The sequence below is a fragment of the Podarcis liolepis genome, assembly GCF_965112155.1.
Source record: "Podarcis liolepis genome assembly, chromosome: 4".
Classification (NCBI taxonomy): Eukaryota; Metazoa; Chordata; class Lepidosauria; order Squamata; family Lacertidae; genus Podarcis; species Podarcis liolepis.
This window is the reverse complement of record NC_139558.1, coordinates 53,346,054-53,367,720: the sequence shown is the minus strand read 5'-3', so window position 1 is coordinate 53,367,720 and position 21,667 is coordinate 53,346,054. Positions and strand designations below refer to the sequence as shown.

The 21,667-nt window shown below is 38.2% G+C and overlaps 1 protein-coding gene across 7 annotated transcripts in view; it reads right to left on the bottom strand.

Moving 5' to 3' along the window:
• Positions 1–21,667, bottom strand: part of HLCS (holocarboxylase synthetase) — an 82,408-nt gene extending 60,741 nt beyond the window's left edge. Inside the window, exons 1-5 of one of the 7 annotated variants that reach the window (XM_083500182.1) lie at positions 21,460–21,667; positions 17,332–17,484; positions 16,805–16,967; positions 13,920–14,881; positions 13,215–13,397 (exon numbers count right to left, since the gene is read on the bottom strand). In XM_083500182.1, the coding sequence (XP_083356308.1) occupies positions 13,215–13,397; positions 13,920–14,881; positions 16,805–16,856 (1,197 nt within the window). In that variant the 5' untranslated portion in view covers positions 16,857–16,967; positions 17,332–17,484; positions 21,460–21,667. Of the gene's footprint in view, positions 1–13,214; positions 13,398–13,919; positions 14,882–16,804; positions 16,968–17,331; positions 17,485–20,132; positions 20,551–21,459 lie in introns of those variants that run through there. The other 6 variants (XM_083500185.1, XM_083500181.1, XM_083500186.1 and 3 more) reach the window with 6 other exon arrangements.

The following is a 21,667-nucleotide window of genomic DNA, read 5'->3' as shown; positions in this document are numbered from 1 at the left end:
GTTGTAGGCTGTCATAAATTAATGCAGAACAAAGGTGAGCATAAGGGCCAACTGAAACCCTTCTAAGAATATAAAAAGAGCTATGCTGAATTAGTCCAAAACTAATTTCATCCAGCATTCTGTTCTCACAATTACCAATCGGACGCCTGTTGGAAACCCATAAGCCAGAGTGGTGCATGCTCTAGTTATCTCCCGCTTGGACTACTGCAACACTCTCTATGTGTGGCTACCTTTGAAGGTGACCCGGAAACTACAACTAATCCAGAATGCGGCAGCTAGACTGGTGACTAAGAGCGGCTGCCGAGACCACATAACACCGGACTTGAAAGACCTACATTGGCTGCCAGTACATTTCCGAGCACAATTCAAAGTGTTAGTGCTGACCTTTAAAGCCCTAAATGGCCTCAGTGCAGTATATCTGAAGGCGCGTCTCCACCCCCATCATTCTACCCTGACACTGAGGTCCAGCACTGAGGGCCTTCTGGCAGTTCCCTCACTGCAAAGTCAACAAATATTTTGTTGGAAGCCAAGTTACAGGGCAGTTCCCTCACTGCAAAGTCAACAAATATTTTGTTGGAAGCCAAGTTACAGGGAACCAGGCAGAGGGCCTTCTCGGTGGTGGCACCCACCCTGTGGAACACCCTCCCACCAGGTGTCATAGAGAACAACAACTACCAGACTTTTTGAAGACATCTGAAGGCAGCCCTGTTTATGGAAGCTTTTAATGTTTGATGGATTACTGTATTTTAATATTTTGTTGGAAGCCGCCCAGAGTGGGCGGGGTATAAATAAATTATTATTATTATTATTTGTTGACTTTGTATAAGTTGCTGCTTGTTGCTGGGAAACAGCCTATATGCACTAAGGCTGCAATCCTAACCAAGACCACTCAGAAATAATTCCCACTGAATTCAATGGAACTTACTCTCAGGTAAGTGGAGTTAAGATTGCAGTCTTAATCCATGTTCTCCTGTGGATTTTAAAATGCAACAGAGTACATTTTTCCAAGGGTGGCCAACTTTTTCGGATTGTGAGCAAGTTTTGACAGATTGCTGAGAGTGTCAGTCACAAAATGGCTGCTATAGAGAGGCATGGCAATACACAAAATTACACAGACAACCATAACCCCACCAACAACTGTATGCTTATCATGAGAAGTCAGCTACGGTTTGCTACTCCTGAATATGGTGCGCTCTTTGGCGCACTCTCTTTCTCTCACATACACACACACAAAAAACCCAACAGGTGCTGTTGCCATCTAATAACAACACGGAGCATCCTGCATTACCAGGAAAAACATACAGGGTATTCACTCACATTTCATATAAATCTCTTAGAGGGTACCTGCACATTTCCCCCCATAACTTGGGCTAGAGACTTGATTTTTAAAATTAAAGCTCATAGTCTTGATTAATGTACCGCTGGAAGCCTTCATGAGCATCATGGTACCTGTGGACATTGGTCTGATGACCTCTTCATTATTATTCTTTTCACATGGAAAGAAGTGATCTCTTTTATTAGCTGTAAACTTTATCTGTGCCCTAGTTTTGTGATAGGTGATTAGCAACTTCATTAACTTTCATCTTTAACACGCCATAAGACTGCTTGTTTTGCTACAAAAGACTACCTCTCTGGAAACTCATTAGCTTTGAAGGGAAACACATGTGGAAGGTTTTAGTTTGCAAATATGTTGATGGATGAGGCATGTCTATTGTACTCCATGGTATATGTATTCCAATGTATTTGAAAATAATTTATTTCCACATGACACACCTGAAGAAAGACTTGGGTAAAATAAACACATTGCAGAATGAAAAAATACTAGAAGAATGTGCATCTATGTGAGAAAAAGATGGTGGAAGTTTGTACATCCCTAGCAATCACCATAATCTGTTGCAGCAAATCTGTTGCAGCAAATTACACTGTACAGTATGAGAGAGGAAGTATGCCATTCTCCATACATGCATGGTTTTATGCACCTCTATCATGTCCCCACTTGTTCACATTTTTTCCAAACCAAGAAGACCCAAACTCCAGGCATCAAGGAATCTCTCCAACTCCACCCTCATGTACTAATTGGAACAATTTCATAATTTAGAAGAAAATCTCTACCAACTTCCCAGCTACCACTGCATCCAAGTTCTACTCCAGAATCATTGCAAATATAAGTATTTTTTCAGTAGCTTATTTTTGAAGACACACAACTATGCTGTTGTACTCTCTGCTACCGAGTATTTCAATGCATAAATATAGAGATGTTGATATAATATAATGCAAGCACAGTGAATATAATTTTGCAATGCCTGCCCTTTGTAAGGTGCACTCTGCTTTACTTTTTCTCTCACTCAGTGCTGTGAGAACAGTCTGGAAGCAATCTTCTTAGCAGCTGCTCTCATCAACAAACTGTTTATTGTAAGAAAGTGGTTAGGTCAAAGGCTAAACATCATCCTAAGCTGAAAACATACAATATAAAAAATTAATACCGTTCATGCATAAGAAAACACTCTCTCACATAAAGAGAGTACCATGTTCATGTCAGAAATGCCCAAAAGTCTACTGGAAAAAAACCTCCTGTATGTGAATGAGCAGTAGTTTAATATGAAAGCAATTGCTGATTTCCTTTCAGTATTTCAGAAATAAATTATTTTTACCAAGTAGTCACAATAAATAGAATGTAACCAATGTTTTTAGACCTTTTAGAAGATTAAAACATTTTGCTAGTCTGTTAGTGATGTCTCTTTCAGTCATAAAAACTGCAGACTTGCCACCATATAGGATTAAGTTTGCCACAGCTATTCCAGCAAAATATAATAGCATTTCACAGTACTGAAAAAGCTATCAGTCATTGACAAAAGCCATGTATACTGAATTCTTTACTGCAGCAATTTTAATGACACCATTGTCCATAGGTTGTCTTGGAACATTTCACCATAGCAATATATTTTTAAATTTGCACTTTAAAAACGTTTCCATTATAGGATTTGGGTTGCAAAGCATCTTATAGTATTTTCTTAAAACAAACTTCAATAATGCGCCAAGCAGAAGATGCAACAGAACCGTTTTAATGTTTGGTATCAGCCACAACTTTTAAAGAACAGCAGGAATTTATATATAGCATTTATTTTCACTTAAGTCATAAATTAAATTACCTTATGTTTTCAGCTAAAGCATAAATTCCATTATTTCATTATATCAGGAATTAGCAGTGTAATTCCTCAGAATAATGAACAATGAACAATGAAAGGTAGATTGGTCTAAATAGCACTAATAATAAAGCAATATTCTTTATAAGAAATTCTAAGATGAAGTGGATTACGGTACTTAAAACATACATATCTATGGGTGTAAGCAGAATGACAGGTGTTCAAGCAATCTGCACTTAATTATGTGACAGTTTTGTGCATACCACATAATGCAATCTGTCACCTACTGTTCTTGTTTAGCCTTTCAGGGCTTTTTGTATGAGAGTATAGAATCATAAATCTTAAGAGTTGGAAGGGACCCCAAGGGTCATCTAGTCTAACCTCCTGCAATGCAGGAATGTCAGCTAAAGCATCCATGACAGATGGTCATACAACTTCTGTTTAAAAACTTCCAAGGAAGGAGAGAGCTGCTGCAGTAGCTGTTCTCCCTACCCCACCTCAACCTTATAAGCAATCCGCTGCAGAGCATCCTGAAGGCTATATGGCTGCTTGTGGTGGTGGTGGCAGGGGAAGAACAATTATTTGAATTCAATTCTAAGTACAGAGGCCAAGGACTGACTGTTTATTTAGTTTGCTTAGCAGTTTGGAAGGGGATAAAGACTGAGGTTTTCTTTTTGCCCAGTCTGAGAATCTGGCCTGCTGGAGATTTCTGCATCTCTTTTGTACAAATAAGTTTCCAGTTTAAGGTTAGTGTGAATTGAAACTGTTTTGAATTCAGCTATTTTAGTAGTTTTTAAAAAAACTATTCATGATTATTTATTCTACTTTTAATGTTTGATTTATATGCAGGGAGTCAAACAATGAGTTCATCTTGGTTCCTTTAGTTCCTAGGATGTTAATCATTTTAAGACTTATAGTTCATTATATTGATTTACTTTTGATCAACCATGGTTCTGACAAAATAGCAGCAAACACGTGAGAGCAGATTCTTTCAATACAGTAGTTGGAATTTTAAAAAATACCTATCAAAATTTAATATGTGTTTAAATTTGTGGGGTTTTTTTAATTCTACACCTTATTCATTTGTTGATGGTCTTATTTTTGTTTACTTTTTATAGTGGTATTTTTCTGATTTTATTAACCTTTTGCTATTTATGGTTTATTTGCAAGATGTATATGCTAAGTTTTCATCAAGAATTGTAAAAGACTATGGCTAAGCAATAAAACTTGCTGCTATGCTTTTTCAACAACATAAACAAGCATAAAACAGTATTTCAATATCCAATATATTTTCCACAAATGTATGTAACATTTAAAGTAGCTCTGAAGTACATGCTTAAGGTTTGAATTATGTGCTAACGATCCACTTTATCCATTAACTTTCCTCTTTCCTCTTGCTGCTTTTAAAAGTTAATCTTTCTTCTGCTGGTAACCCTGAACAGATATGCTAACCACAATCAAAAACCAACCTCAGGTCACAAATGAGGCAGTTTTTAGGAAGTTATGTTTTCTTATAAAGCCGGGCTCACAGGTCAATCATGGCTCACCAGGCAGTCCAAGTTGGCCTGCAAGGCTGTTTCCTCCAAATCATACTCACCTACCCATTAGCTGATATCACTCAAACTGTCAGCTGATGGGTCAAGGGCAGGGTTTAACTCCTGCATTGGCTGCATGCATGCCCAGAAGTGAATAGCAGCACAAAGCCATCCAAAGCAGCATTCAACCTGCGCTATCAGCTGATGAGGAAGGGTTAAATCCTGTCCACAGCAAGAGATTGAAACCTACACCAGACCTACATCAACTGTGGCATCAAGGCTGGAACAGAAATGAGTGCTATTGCTCTTAAAGCACATGGCAAATGTGTCACAATAGACTTCAGTGAGTAGGAATGGACTGATGTTCCTGGGCCTAAAGCTTTCACCACCCTAAGAAGTGTTCCAGAGCAACTTCAGGATGCAGTGGTGGCAACACAGTAGGCTTTTTTTGCTGCCACCACTGCCACATGCTAGGCACAATTACATGCTCTATAAACTATTTCAATCATAGTTGAATTTTGAATCCCTCTGGAATGAAAAACCTTGTATGACATGGACCTGTATACAAGCTACTAAAACATTCTGTCCCTACACTGATATCGGGGGATGTTGATGGGCAGGCAAGACAGATGCACCTGCTAGATAGGGAAGAACAGAAAGGTTTGATTTTGCTTCTCTGTTGTGCTTTTGGAAACTTGCTTATTCTTCTACTGTTTTCCTTTTAAATGAAAACTTGAGGCTTGTCTACTTGTGATTTATTACTTTATTTTAATTAGGATTACTAATTGTTCTGGTCTCCTCCTGTTTATTCAGCATCTGCCCAGCATTTGCTTACACAAAGCTTACATGGTGAGTTGACTGCATCTGGTCTTTAGTGAGTATTTGTTCTGATTTGTTTATTGGGCAGTTATAAAACAGTGAGCATTCATCCTGATTTACTTGCAGTGTGTTCACACATCTTCCCATTAACCATTTGTTCAACCCACACTTTTAAGTGTCTTTCCTATTTTTAATTGTACATACCTAAATTTCCAGTATGCACTTGAATCCCTCCCACAAAATGTTAGTAATAAAAAACAATATATAAATCTTAGAAATAAGTAAGTTGAATGCCCCTGTCTTTCTGGATCCGCACTGCATTGTACCTTCAGTGACTAAAAAGGTAAAGTGCTAACCAGCCTATGACACAAAGCAATCTGAAGCATTAAGCAGAATCTTGCCCTGCTTGGATTAGGTTAATGTACTAATTGATGTATTTTATACATATCTTAGTATTTTTCATACCCATTCTGGGATAAGACACTGAAAAGTAAAGAAAGTTATCACAAGAATGCTCATAATGGTAAGACCTGGCAATTAAAATAGATATACCTACTTGTACCTCTGGTTTTCTAATTGTGCACAATTAGAAAACTGATTCAAATAATTCAGTGTTTGCCTTAATCTTAGAACTGCTGTTTAGGTGTTACTCATTTTAATTCCTGATGCCTTCCTAGCAGCAACATGTTATGTTAGTTTATCTGCACATCCACAATTTCCTTAGCTTGTGAAGAAACATATACAAAACCTTTTAATGCTCACCTTCAAAAGATTGATGGCATTTATTTCAGACTTCAGTGGTGTCTTAGCACTGGTAGCCATTCTTTTCTTAAATGTTGAGTCAAACAATTCACCATACATTCAGCAATATAGGTAAACCATCAAAAGTAAAAGTTTCTGCCTAACACTTAAAGTCCAACTTTAATTTTTGCTAATATTGTTAACCATAGTAAGATTTTGCCATCTGCTTTCTTTGCTAAAGCAAAATACAAACATTCTCGTACTTAGCTAGAAGGATCCAGAGGTTTTATTTGACTATCAGATTATATGACAATGCACTAACAATGTTAATGTGACAGTATTTCATAACATTGAGGAAGATGCCACCTTCCACACACATCCAGGTCTCTTATGTACATTAGCTAGAAACCACACTAAAGGGGTAAAAAAAACATTTGCAGGTTTGGAAATGCTCCATTTTTTGCCAGATCTTTGCAGCTGATGTCATAGTTAAGTAAACTACTGCCAAATTGAAAAGTTTCTCCAGAGTATACTTTATAAGACACAGAGTCTATATATTTAAAACCACCCACCTGCTTCACACCAATCCCCTATAACTCTGAGACTCAAAAGGATATTTTCTGTGACATTTTCTAAGGTTGAAACTGAATCCAAAACAGTCACTTTCTTTAATTACTCTAAGTGCAGATGGTTCAGGTATCATGTATTAAAAAAGCAATCTGTTGCCAGACTTCAGATGTTGTTTCGAGTCTCTACATTATGGCAATATAAGAATACTGTAAGTCAGTAAGTGCGGGGTGGGGGATAGAATGATGTGGCTTAAAGTGAGATTCAGAGCACACTTACCTTTAAGTCAAACTGTACTCAGGAGGGCTTATTTTGAGGTAAATTTGTTCAAGACAAAGTTATAGCCCTTCCTACACAACCTTTGCAGTCAATAAACCTGAGAACTTTGCATTAGTGGATTCCCACAACTTTTCATGCAGACAGAGAACATGCAGAATGTTTCCAGTGCCAACTATGGAACACTCTGTGAACATATGGTCCACAATGCTGGGGACAAATCTGAATTAAGGGCTTTGCAACTTGTGAACATATTCAAGTCTCAGAATGTGGTCAAATTGTCACCCTTACATTTTACATTTCCAGTCTTTAGTTTGTAACATGAATGAAAAAGTAGGTCAAAACACAATTCAACAACAGCACTCTCTCAGCAAAACAAAAAGCCTTCTAAAAATTAGACACAAAGAATGCATTGATGCTGATTTTGTTACAGGAATACATACATAATGAAGACAATGAATGGGCTTTACTACAGAAAAGAGTTATCATAATCAGTCCTTTCCTTTTTTTCCATAAAAGAAAGCTAACACCGTTACCTCAAGTTAAAAATTTAAACATAGTGAAGCACAATTCAGGAGGCAGAACAACAGTGCATTGCCACAAAAATGTAACAATAGACACCAACATGGGCCAGACTTTTCAGTGAAGAAAATGTAATGTCTGATAACAGGTGATTTATGCAAGATTTCTAACAAATCTTCATGTCTGAAATATTCTATATTTCAGACATGAAGATTTGTTAGAAGTCTTGCATAAATTGCTAATATTAAGCTGTTTTACAGAATCAGAATACAGATCAAGTAAATGAAGCACTTTGAGCAAAATGTTGCTATTACTACTATAGCAGCACACTATCAAGAACGTAAGAAAAGTAGCTAAATGAGAGCAAAGGCCTAGCTAGTCCAGCATCTTTCCTCCGCATCTGATGCCAATGGGAAGCTCACAAGCTAGATGTGAGGGCAATAGACCTCTCCCTCTGTTGTTCCCCAGCAACTGGTATTCAGAGGCATGCTGCCTTTGATCTTGGGAGTAACTTAAAGCCATAATCATGACGTATTTAATCCTAAAACCAAGCTGGCCAAAACCACAGTTTGTGACAGGGAATTCCACAGTTTAACAATGTGAAGTACTTTTAATCTGTCCTGAATCTCCCACTATTCAGCTGTATTATGATTTTTGCTAACAAGAGCATTTCTTCAGTTAGCCATTACCAAAATTGCCATACTGTGTAAGTTTACAGAGCATCCTTGACTGACTGAATAAGAGGGACAATTAATTTTAAATAAAATAAATCAAGCCTCAGTCTCCTTATCAAGAAGCCTCAGTCTCCTTATCAATAAAGTGGATGTGTGAGAGCAAAAGTTAGTTGTGACAAGGTGGAGCTCAGGAACAGACAGTAAATATGGCTTTTAAAGGGGGATGTGTAAAATATCCTAAAAGAAGGGGAGGGGAGACTAAAACTGGGCATGGGGGGGGAGAGACTTGGACTACCATGAATAATTAGGATAGTCTGAGGATGAACAACAACCACTGAGGGTTTTGCACAGACCCAAGGAGACGAATATGGGGAACTAGGAAGGAGACAATATTGATTCTGCAGTCTGCTCAGTCTCCTTACCCAAAGGGGTGGGTAAAAAAGAAGGATGATCAGTAAGTCAGGTTGTCATTTGACAATGGATTCATCCAAAATTATGCAAGCAAAGCAATTTGACTTTCTTGAGTCTTCTTCCCTTCACCACATTCCAAACAAACTTAGGTCTGAGGTAGGGGAAGAAGGTTGTAATATTTCTGAACATGAAAAGTGATAGCAGGGATATCAGAATGTTGAGAGCATAGCTCTCAACGTTTCCCTTATTCCGAATAGGATTCCTCGCAAGAAAGGGGAAAAGTTGACAGCTATGTTGAGAGACACCGGATTTGAAAGGCATGTAAAATTTAAAATCAGACCTAAGGCTTACAACTGTGGTAGGTCTTTGACAGAAACAGCAGTAGCAAACTATTTCTGAGACTTGGGAAAATATGACAGCATTATAAAAGATAGGTGATAGTCCATGAAGATTAGAAAAAACCAAATTTAAGAGGGAACAATTTTTTAAAAAGAATGAAGATGAAAATATTGGACACCTAAGGAAACTAGACCATGAGGCAATGGAACGGATTGACTGGAACCACAAAAAGTAGCATTCCATACTGCAACATTGTGTTTCAGGCTCCCACTTGTATATTATACAGTGGTACCTCTGGATACAAACGGGATCCGTTCCAGAGCCCCATTCACATCCTGAAGTAAACATAAGATGTGACTGCGTGTATCGCTGCTTCCGCACATGACGTCATTTTGAGCGTCTGCGCATGTGGCGAAACCCAGAAGTAACACGCTCCGTTACTTCCAGGTCACCGCGGAGCACAACCCAAAAATATTCATCCCGAAGCTACTTCAACCGAGGTATGACTGTACAGATATCTCAATTCTTCAAGTGCTGGTTAGAGAATTCCTAATTATTTCCTGAAGTACGAACATTATTAAGCATCCCAATGAGGACTGAACATGCCAAAATGATGTGGCTGACATGTCCAGTTGATGTATTTTCAATAATTTACCAAAAAAAAACTTTAAAACATACTTTACTCTTTTTGGTGTGCAAACTTTTTTTGCATTAAACTAAACTAAAAAAATCCTGTTGCATTTAATTTACAGTAAAATAAAAATGGGATAATACAAGAAAAAGGTTGAACAATATATGAAGTACAATGAGCTTTGCAGGTCTACCCTTGACAGAAAAAACATTGATATGTACGTACTTGAAAAAAGAACAAAGCTATTTGAGAATCAATTATTCATTGTAATGATTTCTACTGGCTTGCTACAGTAAGAGGTTAACAGATTGCACCTCCTTCAGCCTTTAATACTTGCAAGCACAAGCATATATTGCTGACACAGCTATACATGTAGCGTTTGTTTTCCATTCAACTAAAAATAAAATATAGCAGGTTTGTGAAATTATTGTATTAGGGCCAAATTAGATGTAACAGTAGTCATCTGCTTAAGCACATTTGTTTAACCTAACTGCTTTTATTTCGAAGAAAAAGCAGCCACTGAGCCTTGATCTGGAATGTGTGATAGTTCAGTTAATGGAACATTAATCTCAGGACTGTGGTTTCAAGACCCATGTTGGGAAAAATATTTATGCATTGCAGGGGGTTGGACTAGATGACCCTTGTGGTCCCTTCCAACTCTACAATTCTATGATCCAGACTGCAACCTCACACCACTTTTCTCCTGAAATTGACCTAACTGCTATTTCCCCCCTCAATGTGTGTTTGTGGTAAACAACATCTTCAGGGGCAAAGAGGTAGCAAAAGACAGGAGGGAGCAATTTTTAATGGAAGACATCCAAAATAGAAGCAACCAGTGTGTGTTTATGAACTGAAACGAAAAAAATTACACAAGCAGCTTTGGAGACAGTTTACTTCTTCAAGCAAAAATCTAACATATATTGGGGGTAGTAAAATCCCTAAACCATCACTGAAGTCTGCTTCCCAGGTTAAAATTTCATTTTGAAAAACCCATGGAACATTTTTACTTCAACATATTGCACTGACTTGGACACAAAAAAAGGGGGGGGCACACTAAACAAAAATCAGTTGATTTCTTGGGATATTTTGTCCCCAGGCACTTTTGTGTGCAGAAAGAGGATAGTAAATAGTAACCTAGCCATTCAGGGGGAAATCTACAAGACAAAGATGAATTTCTACTACCTGACAATGGACCTTGATATGTGGAGATTACCATCCCCTTCAACCACTAGGTGCTACTGTATAATTTGGTTGCAATTGCCATTTATATAGAACAATTTGCTAGTGTTTATCCTTACTTCTGTCTACCCAACAACCTGTGTGTTCTATAAGAATCTAGACAGATCTGTTACGAGTCAAACTTTAATTTCTCAGAAATTTGGAGCAGCCATTGTTTCTGTATCCCAGAATCCTAACTGTGTAAGATTATCTATGTAGCACTGAGTGGAAATTATTCGGCCTATTAATTTCCATATTAGAACTGACTCTACAAACTTACTCCATGGTTACAGCATCAAATAAATTTTTCATTCTTTATTTTTCCTTGTTCCCCTTACCCCCTGTTTTGTGTAGAATCTTGCTTGATGAAGAATTATGGACAAGTTGAAAGCTTGCTATGCCTTCATGACACTTGGGTTGGTCCCTATATATTGGCCAACTGTGGATTGTAAATAATAATAATAGCTGAAATTTGGAAACATTGTTTTATTACTGTGCAGGTTATAATCTCCTAGAACACCTATGCTATAGGTCTATTCCTGTGTAAACTATGCAATGAAAAGTGAACCCAGGATCAAGAATTTTTAAAATGTAAATATTATTTTCAGTGCAATTTGCTGCAAACCTATCTTCTGAATTCCCTGAGCTGCTTAAGATTGGTTTTAAGTCCAATCTTTAGGTTTAAGTCCTAAAAACCAGTGTCTGACTAAGGCAAACATAATCACTTTTATTAAATTCACTATTTCAACAGGACAAACCTAAGCTCTAAAGCAGCTCAGAAGTGCCATCTTGTGGCAAGACAATAAATGTTGTCTTATTAGACTTAGGCCAAAGGCTGATCTAACCCAGTAACAACCAGATGTCAATGGGGAGCACACCAGTGGAATATGAGTGCAAGAGCACTCTTCATACTTGTGATTTCCAGCAACTGGCATTCAGAGGCATAATGTTTCTTACCCCAAAACCAATAATAAATGTTAAAAGTGCTAGAAAACTGTATAAGCAGACACTGAAATGAGCTAGTTTAGATTTGTACACAGTATGTTCTGAATAATTTATTCAGTCATTTAAATATTTTACACTGCCTTTAAAGATTAAAAACCTTATCAGATTCAACTGAAACTCTATTTACATTGAAAATAAATACCTATATTAAACAAACATTAATTTCCAAAATGTGATTGAATTACAAGTCAGAAAGACAGTATGGCTGGATATAAATAATTTTAAAAAGCTTTCCAAGAGATAGATGCAAAGGAACAAGTTTTGCCAGAATCCAAATTAATTTCATTAAGTTGGCCCAAGGAACTCTTGCACCAAGCTAACTGCAAAGGCATACTGTCAGTCTGATAGTACCATTCCCTCATTTTAGATTGTGATACTTAGGATTTGATCACAGGAAGGATAATCAGGAAACATACAATAACCTAAGGAAATAAGTTATATATAGGTTACTGTATGGACATATATAAACACATATTCAACATATTAAAGCATTGTTTTAATGCTATTATCAGTATATATTTAATATATTTGATGTTATTGTCCCCTGTATTCATGATTTACTGAAACCAAGTGAATGATGGACTAAAATTTCATAATCACATCTAAATTACTGTCATGTTATTCAGACATTTCAAAATGTGTAGATGTAATGATTCAATCTTAGCTTAGCAATCAGAAAAGCATTTCAGATTATATAAAATCATATTCCATAAAAATGCAAGAAACTCAGTCAACGGAAAAATAAAACTTGTAAACTGCGGATATAAGCTTCCACAACACACAGAAGTAAAAGGCATCAAGGACCACACTCCAAAAAAGGTATAGCTGTGTTAGTCTATTGTAACAAAAACAGCAGTCATGTAGCACTTTAAAGGCTAACAAATTTATTATGGGATGAAGCGTTCACAACATAGAATTCACTTCAGATATAAGTTGAATTTGATGAAGTGGACTCTTGAGTTGATCTTGAATATGGTGAACTCCAACCTGTTTCTCATGCCGATTTTGTTTCTTCCCCTAAACCTTAAGATCTGCTGTGGAAGCGCTCCAGTTCACTAAAACTTCAGTCATAATATACTTGCAAGCCTTCTCTCTCTTTTATTTTTTATGTATTTTTGTTCATTAACTTCTGCCTGTTAAAATGAACACTGGTTTCTATAGCTCGCAAAATTATTCCAAAGACTTAAGTTCTTTATTATGCCCAATTACTAACGCAGTCAAAGACATACTGTTGTCCAATAATAAAATATTGTATGAAAGAAACCACAGTAAAGTGAGCAACTGGGCATTTTGAATGCTGCCTTTAAATTGAATACAATTAAATAAGGCTCACCTTATCAGATGAGAGCAAGTAAATAGGAGTTAATTGGGGAACTTCATTTAAATCACAGCTCAAATGAAGTAGTGTCAGGATTTCGGTAAGAACATCATATCTTTTGGCATTGCTCATTTTGAGCAAATTGAAGTCATCCTTTGTTTGAGTAGACAAACCCTTGACATTCACTTCCAAATGTGCCTGTGAATACAAGGCAGAAATATTACCCTTCAAATGTATTAAAAGTCACTTTTAAAAACCCAGGATTACTACATTAACTGCATAATCAACTACACTGATGCACCTTGATAATCTTCAATCACCAGCTACTTGGGTTGTTTTTTATAGCAACTACACATTAACACAATACAGAAAGCAGAAATGGTACTACAGTGAAAATGAATATTTACTTGCTAAGATCACTGTTGATCTTGTTTAAAAATAGCCCAAAAATATTTTTTCCAACAGACTAGAATTTAAATTAATTTGAATGCTAGATCACTTATTCTGAATGTTGGAACTGGGTGATACTGCCTTTTATGAAGAGGCTATAATATGGAATTTTATTACTAGAGAAGGAACAGTGGAAATGCTATAGTGCAGACTTACAGACATGTTCTTGGAAAATCTATCTGCCTACAAATCTGTCATTTTCTAGAAAGCAGGATTCTTTAAGAAAACATTGAGAAAAACATTTGCAAACAAAACATATGTCTACCATACCTGACAAAGAATGGCTTCTCCACCACCATTTCCATAGGGCAGATGGACAATCACCATATCTTTATCTGGACTCTCCAAGTAACCTAGTAGCTTCATGGGGCTTAATTCTTCTGTAGTTTCTCTCTCGAAAACTTTCCCACTAGCTAGAATATTTAGTCTAACCTCTTTGCTCTTTGCTGTTGAAAATACGAAGTCCTGTATTTTGCCCATCAGTTCATCTTTACTTTTTAGCTGTATTCCACCAAAAGTGAAAGAAGAAGCAAGTCCCAAAATCTTCCCACCTTTTGACATAAAAGCAAGAAATTGTTTGGACACATCATCTGAAATGGGGTGTGATGCAGCAACAATCAACAGCAATGCATTGTCAAGCCATGGAACGCTCATAACTTGATTCTCTAACAACTGGTAGACTGTATAAGCATTAACATCTACACATTCCATGATGAGTGATTTTATTTCCTCAAACTTCACTTTTCCAGGGTCAGAACCAACGTAAATTAAAATATTAGGAGGCTTCCCAGTAAGGTTTACCCTTTTCAGGTTTCCTGCCAGATTATCACTAACATCTTCGGAATTGCCACTATAATCATCAGGAAGATCTGGAATGTTTTCTGCAGAGGCAAACTTAACTGACTCAATTGTGCTATTCTCCAGTTCCAAGCACTCATGACAGCTGGAAAGATGAAGGTGGTGATGTTCACCAGTTCCTGTTTCCTTTTCAGATATTTGCTCAAGTTGTTCAGGATGTTCATTTACTTTCTGCAATTTACATGCTGATCTCTGCATTTCTTGATCGCCACCTGCTGCAGAATCAAGAGCTTCCTCTTCTGGTTTAGCATCAGTCTTAAAAGTAGACCCTTGAGTCAGTTCACCAAGTGGCATCTTATTAGTATTTCCCTCTTTTGGGGTATTTGGAGCCGGTTGTTCTAACTCTTCCAGCGCTGACTTCTGTAAGTGAACAGCTGACATATTTAAAGTAAGTTATTAAACAGAATGCATAATAATGGCAATGTTGAATAATGCTGCCTTTAATATAAGCTTAAACTGGTGTTCTTATCTTAAATAATTGTGATGACATGTCTCCATTTTACTATCAGCATGTTTGCAATGCAATATAACATTATGTTATCATGATGATGTAATGGAGCAGCTGTTGGTAAAAAATTATGTGCTTGCAAAGCACATCTTCAGATTAAGCTGTTGGTGACTGAAGTCATCATTTGCCCTAACAAAAAATGCCTGTCTTACTTAAACCCTATGCCAATAAGCTATTGTACGCATACACAAAAGAAAAACGCCTAGCAGTTAGACTGAGGACAAGTACGGCTAAGCAATTAAGTGAACCAAAACATGTGGCAAAGGTCAAGATTGGCATGTGTTAATTCTGGAGTCTCATATTTGGATATCCAACTAAGAACACTTCAGTGACCTGACCTTCAGAAGGAATAAGCAACCAGGTCAGTTCAGCACACAACTGTGTATGGACAGTGGTTATGCTCTCATATGCATCTGTGTAGGTTCTGAATTAAGAAATTTGCTTACAAAGTACAAGAAAAAAAGTGGTGCTGACTGGATGCAGATGCACAAATTATGGATACAGTTCTCATCAGTATGGCAGTCTGGATGACAATGTCATCCCTTCCCATCTCAACATACCAATGCACTTTCCCATTTGCTATCTGTGTCCATTGTGTTCATTTACTATTAATGTAGAAGACCTTGCACAACTACTGGTGCATTGAAATCACTAGTTTCAATGCATCTCCAACTAAGCATGCTTAAAAAACAACATTTTTAAAGGAAAAGTTTGCATTCCAAAGCAGTTACTAGATTTTGCATTATTAAATAATGTACAATTATAGACATCACCAGGAGGACCTGAACTTTTAAATTCTCCAGTATCTGGAGGATACTTTGCGATGGTTAAGTATTTATAACTTTTTTATACTCCAGAGGCACTCCAGGATAAGAATTAGATTTATGCTTGTCAGTCATTAGCTTACCCAATCAACAAAATAACTGAATTGAGAGATTAAAAATTAAATGTTTTCAAGAATGGTGTGAACACCAAATAACTATTTCATAGGAGAGGTGCTCAAGTAAAGTTCCACGTTTTAACACACAATTCATAATGCTAATGCTAATAATAATAAATGAACTCAATGATGGCCCAACATTTTGGGCAACAAGTCAAGTTCAAAATATAAAACTGCACCATTAGAACAAGAACACCATTAGAACTTGTGGCTCTCCAGGTACTGTCAAACTACAACTTCCATCATCCCTGACCACTGGCTATACCAATGCAGAGTTACAGGCTCTCCCCTTATAGTGAGCACTACTGTACATACATAACTGCCCTGTTCCCTAGAGTAAATTACTTCTAGTTACTGAGAGTGGGAGTTGATGTCATCAAAGTTGAGGAAAGCATTTTATGGTGTGGTGTATGATTGTCTATGACATCTAGCCCTCTACTTCTCTCCAGATGTATCAATGAGTCCTATTATCTCTGCCATTTATGACACCCATCTACACAGTGGCCAGTCATTATTGATTGATTATTGTTTCAATATGTAATGTATTGGATGTATAAAAAGTCCCAACCCCAAGCACTGAATTCAGTGAAAAGTGTAGAAATGGGTTGCTTGTCATAAGTATGTTGTGTTGAAGTTGACAGCACATAATCTTGACCTAGCAATATTAAGACTGGGCCTTAAATTCACAAAATATGCACCTAGTAAATGATATAAATAATGGAACTACAATTAACAGACAGAAGGATGGACCCTACCCGTTTTCTTGCACAGAATATCAATTAAGTTATGTTGGACCAAGTCGCTTTGTGGGCCACTGCAATGGAACACATTAATTATAAAGATACTTACACACAATTTTTTGAGGCTTCATTCCATTATCCATTTGGAGTCTATTTTCCATGAATGCTATCCCAAGGCTACTGAAGTTATCTATGCTTGTTTCAGCAAATAATATGTAAGGTTCGCCAGGTCTGAAGGCCAAGGGTGAACAATAGTCTGACCACTTCACAATCTGAAGAAAAAAACACGTCATATTTCCCAGATTATTATTATTTTTAATTATGTAGCATTCATATCCATAGCTGTGCATTTTGCCTCGGAATACAGGAATTTAGGAGCGTGCACTGGTTTCTGACAAATTCTGAATCCTGTGGCAAAGCAGGATACTTTGGAAGGATTTCAGCTTAGCAAAGGTTCAAGTTCTCTATGAGGCAATCAGAGCCAAAGAGAGAGGACTGAGTTTTCTTTTCTTTTTCTTTCTCTATTTGTGTTTTTATCTAGATTAGGTTCATTTATCTTATTGTATTATAAAAAAGCTTTAATAAAATCTTATGAAAAAATAAAATAAAACCAAAACCATTACAGAACATACTGACCTTTTCTGTTGAGCAATTTACAGCCTGAGAACTGCCTGCTTGAATGGAAATACTTTCAGTTAAAAATGTGATACGTTCTGTTTCCAATATTTTATCCAAATAATGAAAAGGCGATACAATAAGCAACGTCCATTTGTTTAAATCATCAACAGACTGGAAAAGAGAAGGAAAAAGAGATGCTTAACAACATTTTGGGAAGCTTACCTCTTCCTCCCCAAATTGAGCTCTGATATGTAATTTCAGGAAAACACAACAGTTAAGACTAACTTCACTACACTTTGCTCTATCTGGATCCAACTGAGACAAAAGAGCCCTGCTTGGTCAGACCAAAGGCCCATCTAGTCCAGCAACGTGTTCTCACTGTGGCCAACCAGCGGCTAAAGAGAATCCTCTCCTATACTTGGTGTGTCATACCATATACATTTTTGGAATCCCACACCTTTGATGGCATCTTACAACACCTTAAGGTCCAACATGTATAGGAAGGTAATCTACTTCTTTGTTAGTTAAAGTGTTAGTCTCTATCATGAAAACCCTATATGCATGCCACTGGCAACTGAGAGTGGAAATTAGTCATATCTTAACACTAGCAATTCCAATAAGGAGTGTTGGGACTGCACTCTCTTGTACTTTATGACTGTCTAAAGATCAGAGTGTGACATAATAGCCACCAAGGGGCCGCTTTACATGTTACGAAACTAAAATAATGTTTCAAAGAATTAACAAGATTACAAAAAATACGTCAAACAAAATAGTCCAGTGCAGTGGTAGTTCACGTATATTGTATGCCTTTCTAAATATACTTAAGATAGCAACCTAAATGTTTTACTTAACTCTTCAATTTTACACCCGCTTTTACATACACTAAATTTCTGCTTGTTTGATTTTAACTCTCAGATTGGTCATATGCAATAAATGAATTGTTGTATCCAAACATCAGGCTAACAGATTTCATCTTATTATATGTTTATTTTAAAAATATTTCACATTTTTGAAGGACATGAGTGCTGACCGCAAGGGATGTTTTGCTTAATTTCACAATGAAGAGTTAAATGTGCAATCCTATCAGCCACTGTTCCAACATGAGGCACAATGACTTCTGCTCCAGAAAAAAACCACTGTTGCTATTATATCATGCCAGCATAACAATGTAGAGCAAACTTTGTTGATGAAGCATAATACCATCACATGGGATTGTCCTTGAAAACAGTCCAAAAGCTGCAGCTTGTGCAGAATGAGGCTGCCAAGTTACTAACTTGGACAGGAATATGGGATCTCATGTAACACTGAAGTTTTGCACTGGCAACTTGTGCACTGTGACATTGATTCAATGAGTAAGTGCTAAATGACTTAAGGAAACAAACATCTACAGAAGCTCATCTTCCAATACCAGCCACTCAATCCTTAATATCGGTGGAGCTCTACCTGCAGCTTTCAGATGTCAGTTGAATACAATTTTATTTACCCAAACTTTTCCAATCTGGTAACAGAAGGTTTAAGCTTCAGAATATATGTATCTGTGTTTTAATGATTTGTAATGCATATTTTTATTTGTACACGTTTCTAGCTATATTCAGGTCTTCCACTAGCACAACAGGGCTTCCCTCACCAACTAGCTTGTGGGGTCAGGAGAACACCTGGAGTGACAGGCAAGGGGAGAAGAGGGGAAATAATTATGTCAGGCAAACAGAAATGCTTACACCAAAATATTTGAAACACTGCAATGCTGAATTGCTCCCTCAGTGTTGTAGTTAACATTGCCCTAGGGTTTCCATCTTTTATCCTACCAAAATATTTAGGGTCATGTCACACATTACACTTTTTAAATTATATACACAAAGCAGCCTGTATTAATACATAATTAACGCACACAAGCACATACAAGCATGCTTTTGCCACTGCATGCATTTCACTGGTACATGCACCAAACAATTGGGAGTAATCACATCTCCATTAAATGTGGCTGTGGGGTGTGTGTGTATATATAAAGAAATAACACTACTTAACATACAAAGCATCCCTGTATTTTTTACAGGTTAGAAATTTAAAAAGCATGCTTTTCCTTTCTCAAATGTGCTTTTGATTATTCTTACTATTCAGACATCGGGTGAAAATAGGCTTTCCAGAGCTTTCACCTATTATCACCTGTAATCTTCAATTAAGTTACTGCTGCTATATCTAATCTTAGTTACCGGTACCTGCTTTTTCTCTTTAGAAACAACTGCTTTATAAGGAATCGCTTTTAAACTGCAACATTCTTGTTTGCAAGTTTGGGGGCCTTTCAAGTGAAAGACAGGCTATAAACATATAAACATAACATATAAACAAAACTACTGTGTCGCCATATTGTTGCACCCTCCCCAATCTAAGGACAGCTGCACCTATTAATTTCTGCCTATCCTCCAGCGGTTGAAGGGCCAGAAACCCCAGAGTATTAAAATGTTCTTTAAAAAAAAAGCGGTTTCTATTTCATCTGTAAGCCACCTTGAGCCACTGGCTTGGAAAAAAAGGTGGGACATAAACATGGTAATAATAACTCCCTCCCCCGTCCAAATAACCTACACTTGTGTTGAGATATATAATCTCCCTACCCCTATCCTATACATCAGGGGTGGGGAGCCTGTGGTCCTCCATACCTGACTGGACCCCAATTCCCACCATCCCCGACTACTGGCCAAACTGGTCGGGGCTGAGGTGTCCTACAACTGGAGGACCACCCGCTGCCCATCCATTTTATGTACACCTGGCGAAACGGGCGCGCCACGGGCCGCGCCTCCTCCTCCTCCCTTCCCGCTTCACACCTGGGTCTCGTCAGTGAAGAACACCTTGTCCCCCACCCTCAGGCAGACTCTCTCCTCCTCCGGGGGGCGCCGGGGCCCCGGCTTGCGAAGCGGATGGTGGGCAGCTTGCCGGTGCTGCGGAGTTTGGCGAGGGCAGCCGGGGCTGGAGGAAGAGGAGGAGGTAGAGAAGGTGAAGGAGCAGCGGGTCCTGTACAGCCTGCGCACCGTGCGGCGGATGAGCCCCGCCGAAGAGGCCCCCCAGCGCGCCCAGAAGTACAAGTAGCAGAGCGTGATCAGCATGGCGCGCGGGCGACGCGCCTGAGGGGCTCCAACCGCCAACCGACGCGCCCGCCCCCATCCGTACCTCAGCGGCTGCGGAGAGGGTGCGGGGAGTGGCGGGGGAAGCAGCCAACGCCGCCGCCGCCGTGATTGGCTGTCCCGCCCTCCTCACGCGAAGATAACAGGACTGCTGATTGGTCCGGAGGTCTCCACCCCTCCCTTCTCTTGCTGTTGGTTCCAGGCACGAACAGGCGTAAAAGACCCGGAAGCGCCATGTAGCCGCGCTGTAGCTTCTCTAAACTCTTGCTACTTCTTTGCGCTATGTCTGTAGCAGAATTCGGAAAAGTCTAGACTGTCTTTGGATGGGGAGAGACGGATGCTAGCTAGCTATTTATTTATTTATTTATTTATTTATTTTATTTTAAACATTATTTTCTATAAAAGTTTGCATTTTCGTCCTTCATTTCCTGGTTCCGCATCCACATTTGATGTTACTCCCTGCTCTGTAATCATGTATCTAGAATCATGTATTGCGCTTCCTCTGTTTTTTCTCGTACACGTGCGCGCTGCCCACGATTCTGTCTCCGATCGGTCCTGTGAAAAATTTGGCTTCTGAGCGCGCCAATCCGCATCGGATCGGGCCGTGGTTGCACAAACAAAACCTTTTTGAAGGAGGATGGAAATGTCCCATAAAGAGATGTATAAAATCTCGACCCAGTTCCTTGGAATGAGACACTAGCCTTTTCCTTGTGACAATTTCTAAGCGTACATCGCTTGGAAGAAGTAAACTCCACTGATAAAAAAGAGGCTTGACTCGCAAGCAATTCTATAATCGTTGCAGGTTATGCAGACCCCCTTATTGTGTAGAATTTATTGGAACAGATAACACTGGAGGGTTGTTCTGGAGCAACATTTTAAAAATTAAAACATTGCAGCATTAAGTTATTGCTATTCCCAGCTGAAAACCATTTTTGTTTTTCAATATTTTGAAAATGAACGTTCAATATTGGGGGGGGGGGGACCGACCGCGGGAGGATTTCTGCCTACTTGTGAGAATTCCAGAGCTTACCTTTGGTGAAGTGTTCGCTTCCCTCCTGCCTCCTCAATGCTGCCCGTCTATCTAAGATTAGGACAAATTATAAATCCTCTGTTGGCTTTTCCTGCTCCTCATTGGACAGGAAAGCTGCCAAAAAAGGATTTCTGGGGTGGTTTTTTGGGAGGGTTTTTGGTGCTGGGCAAAAACAGCATCCGTTCATGCTCATAATTCGAAACCTAAC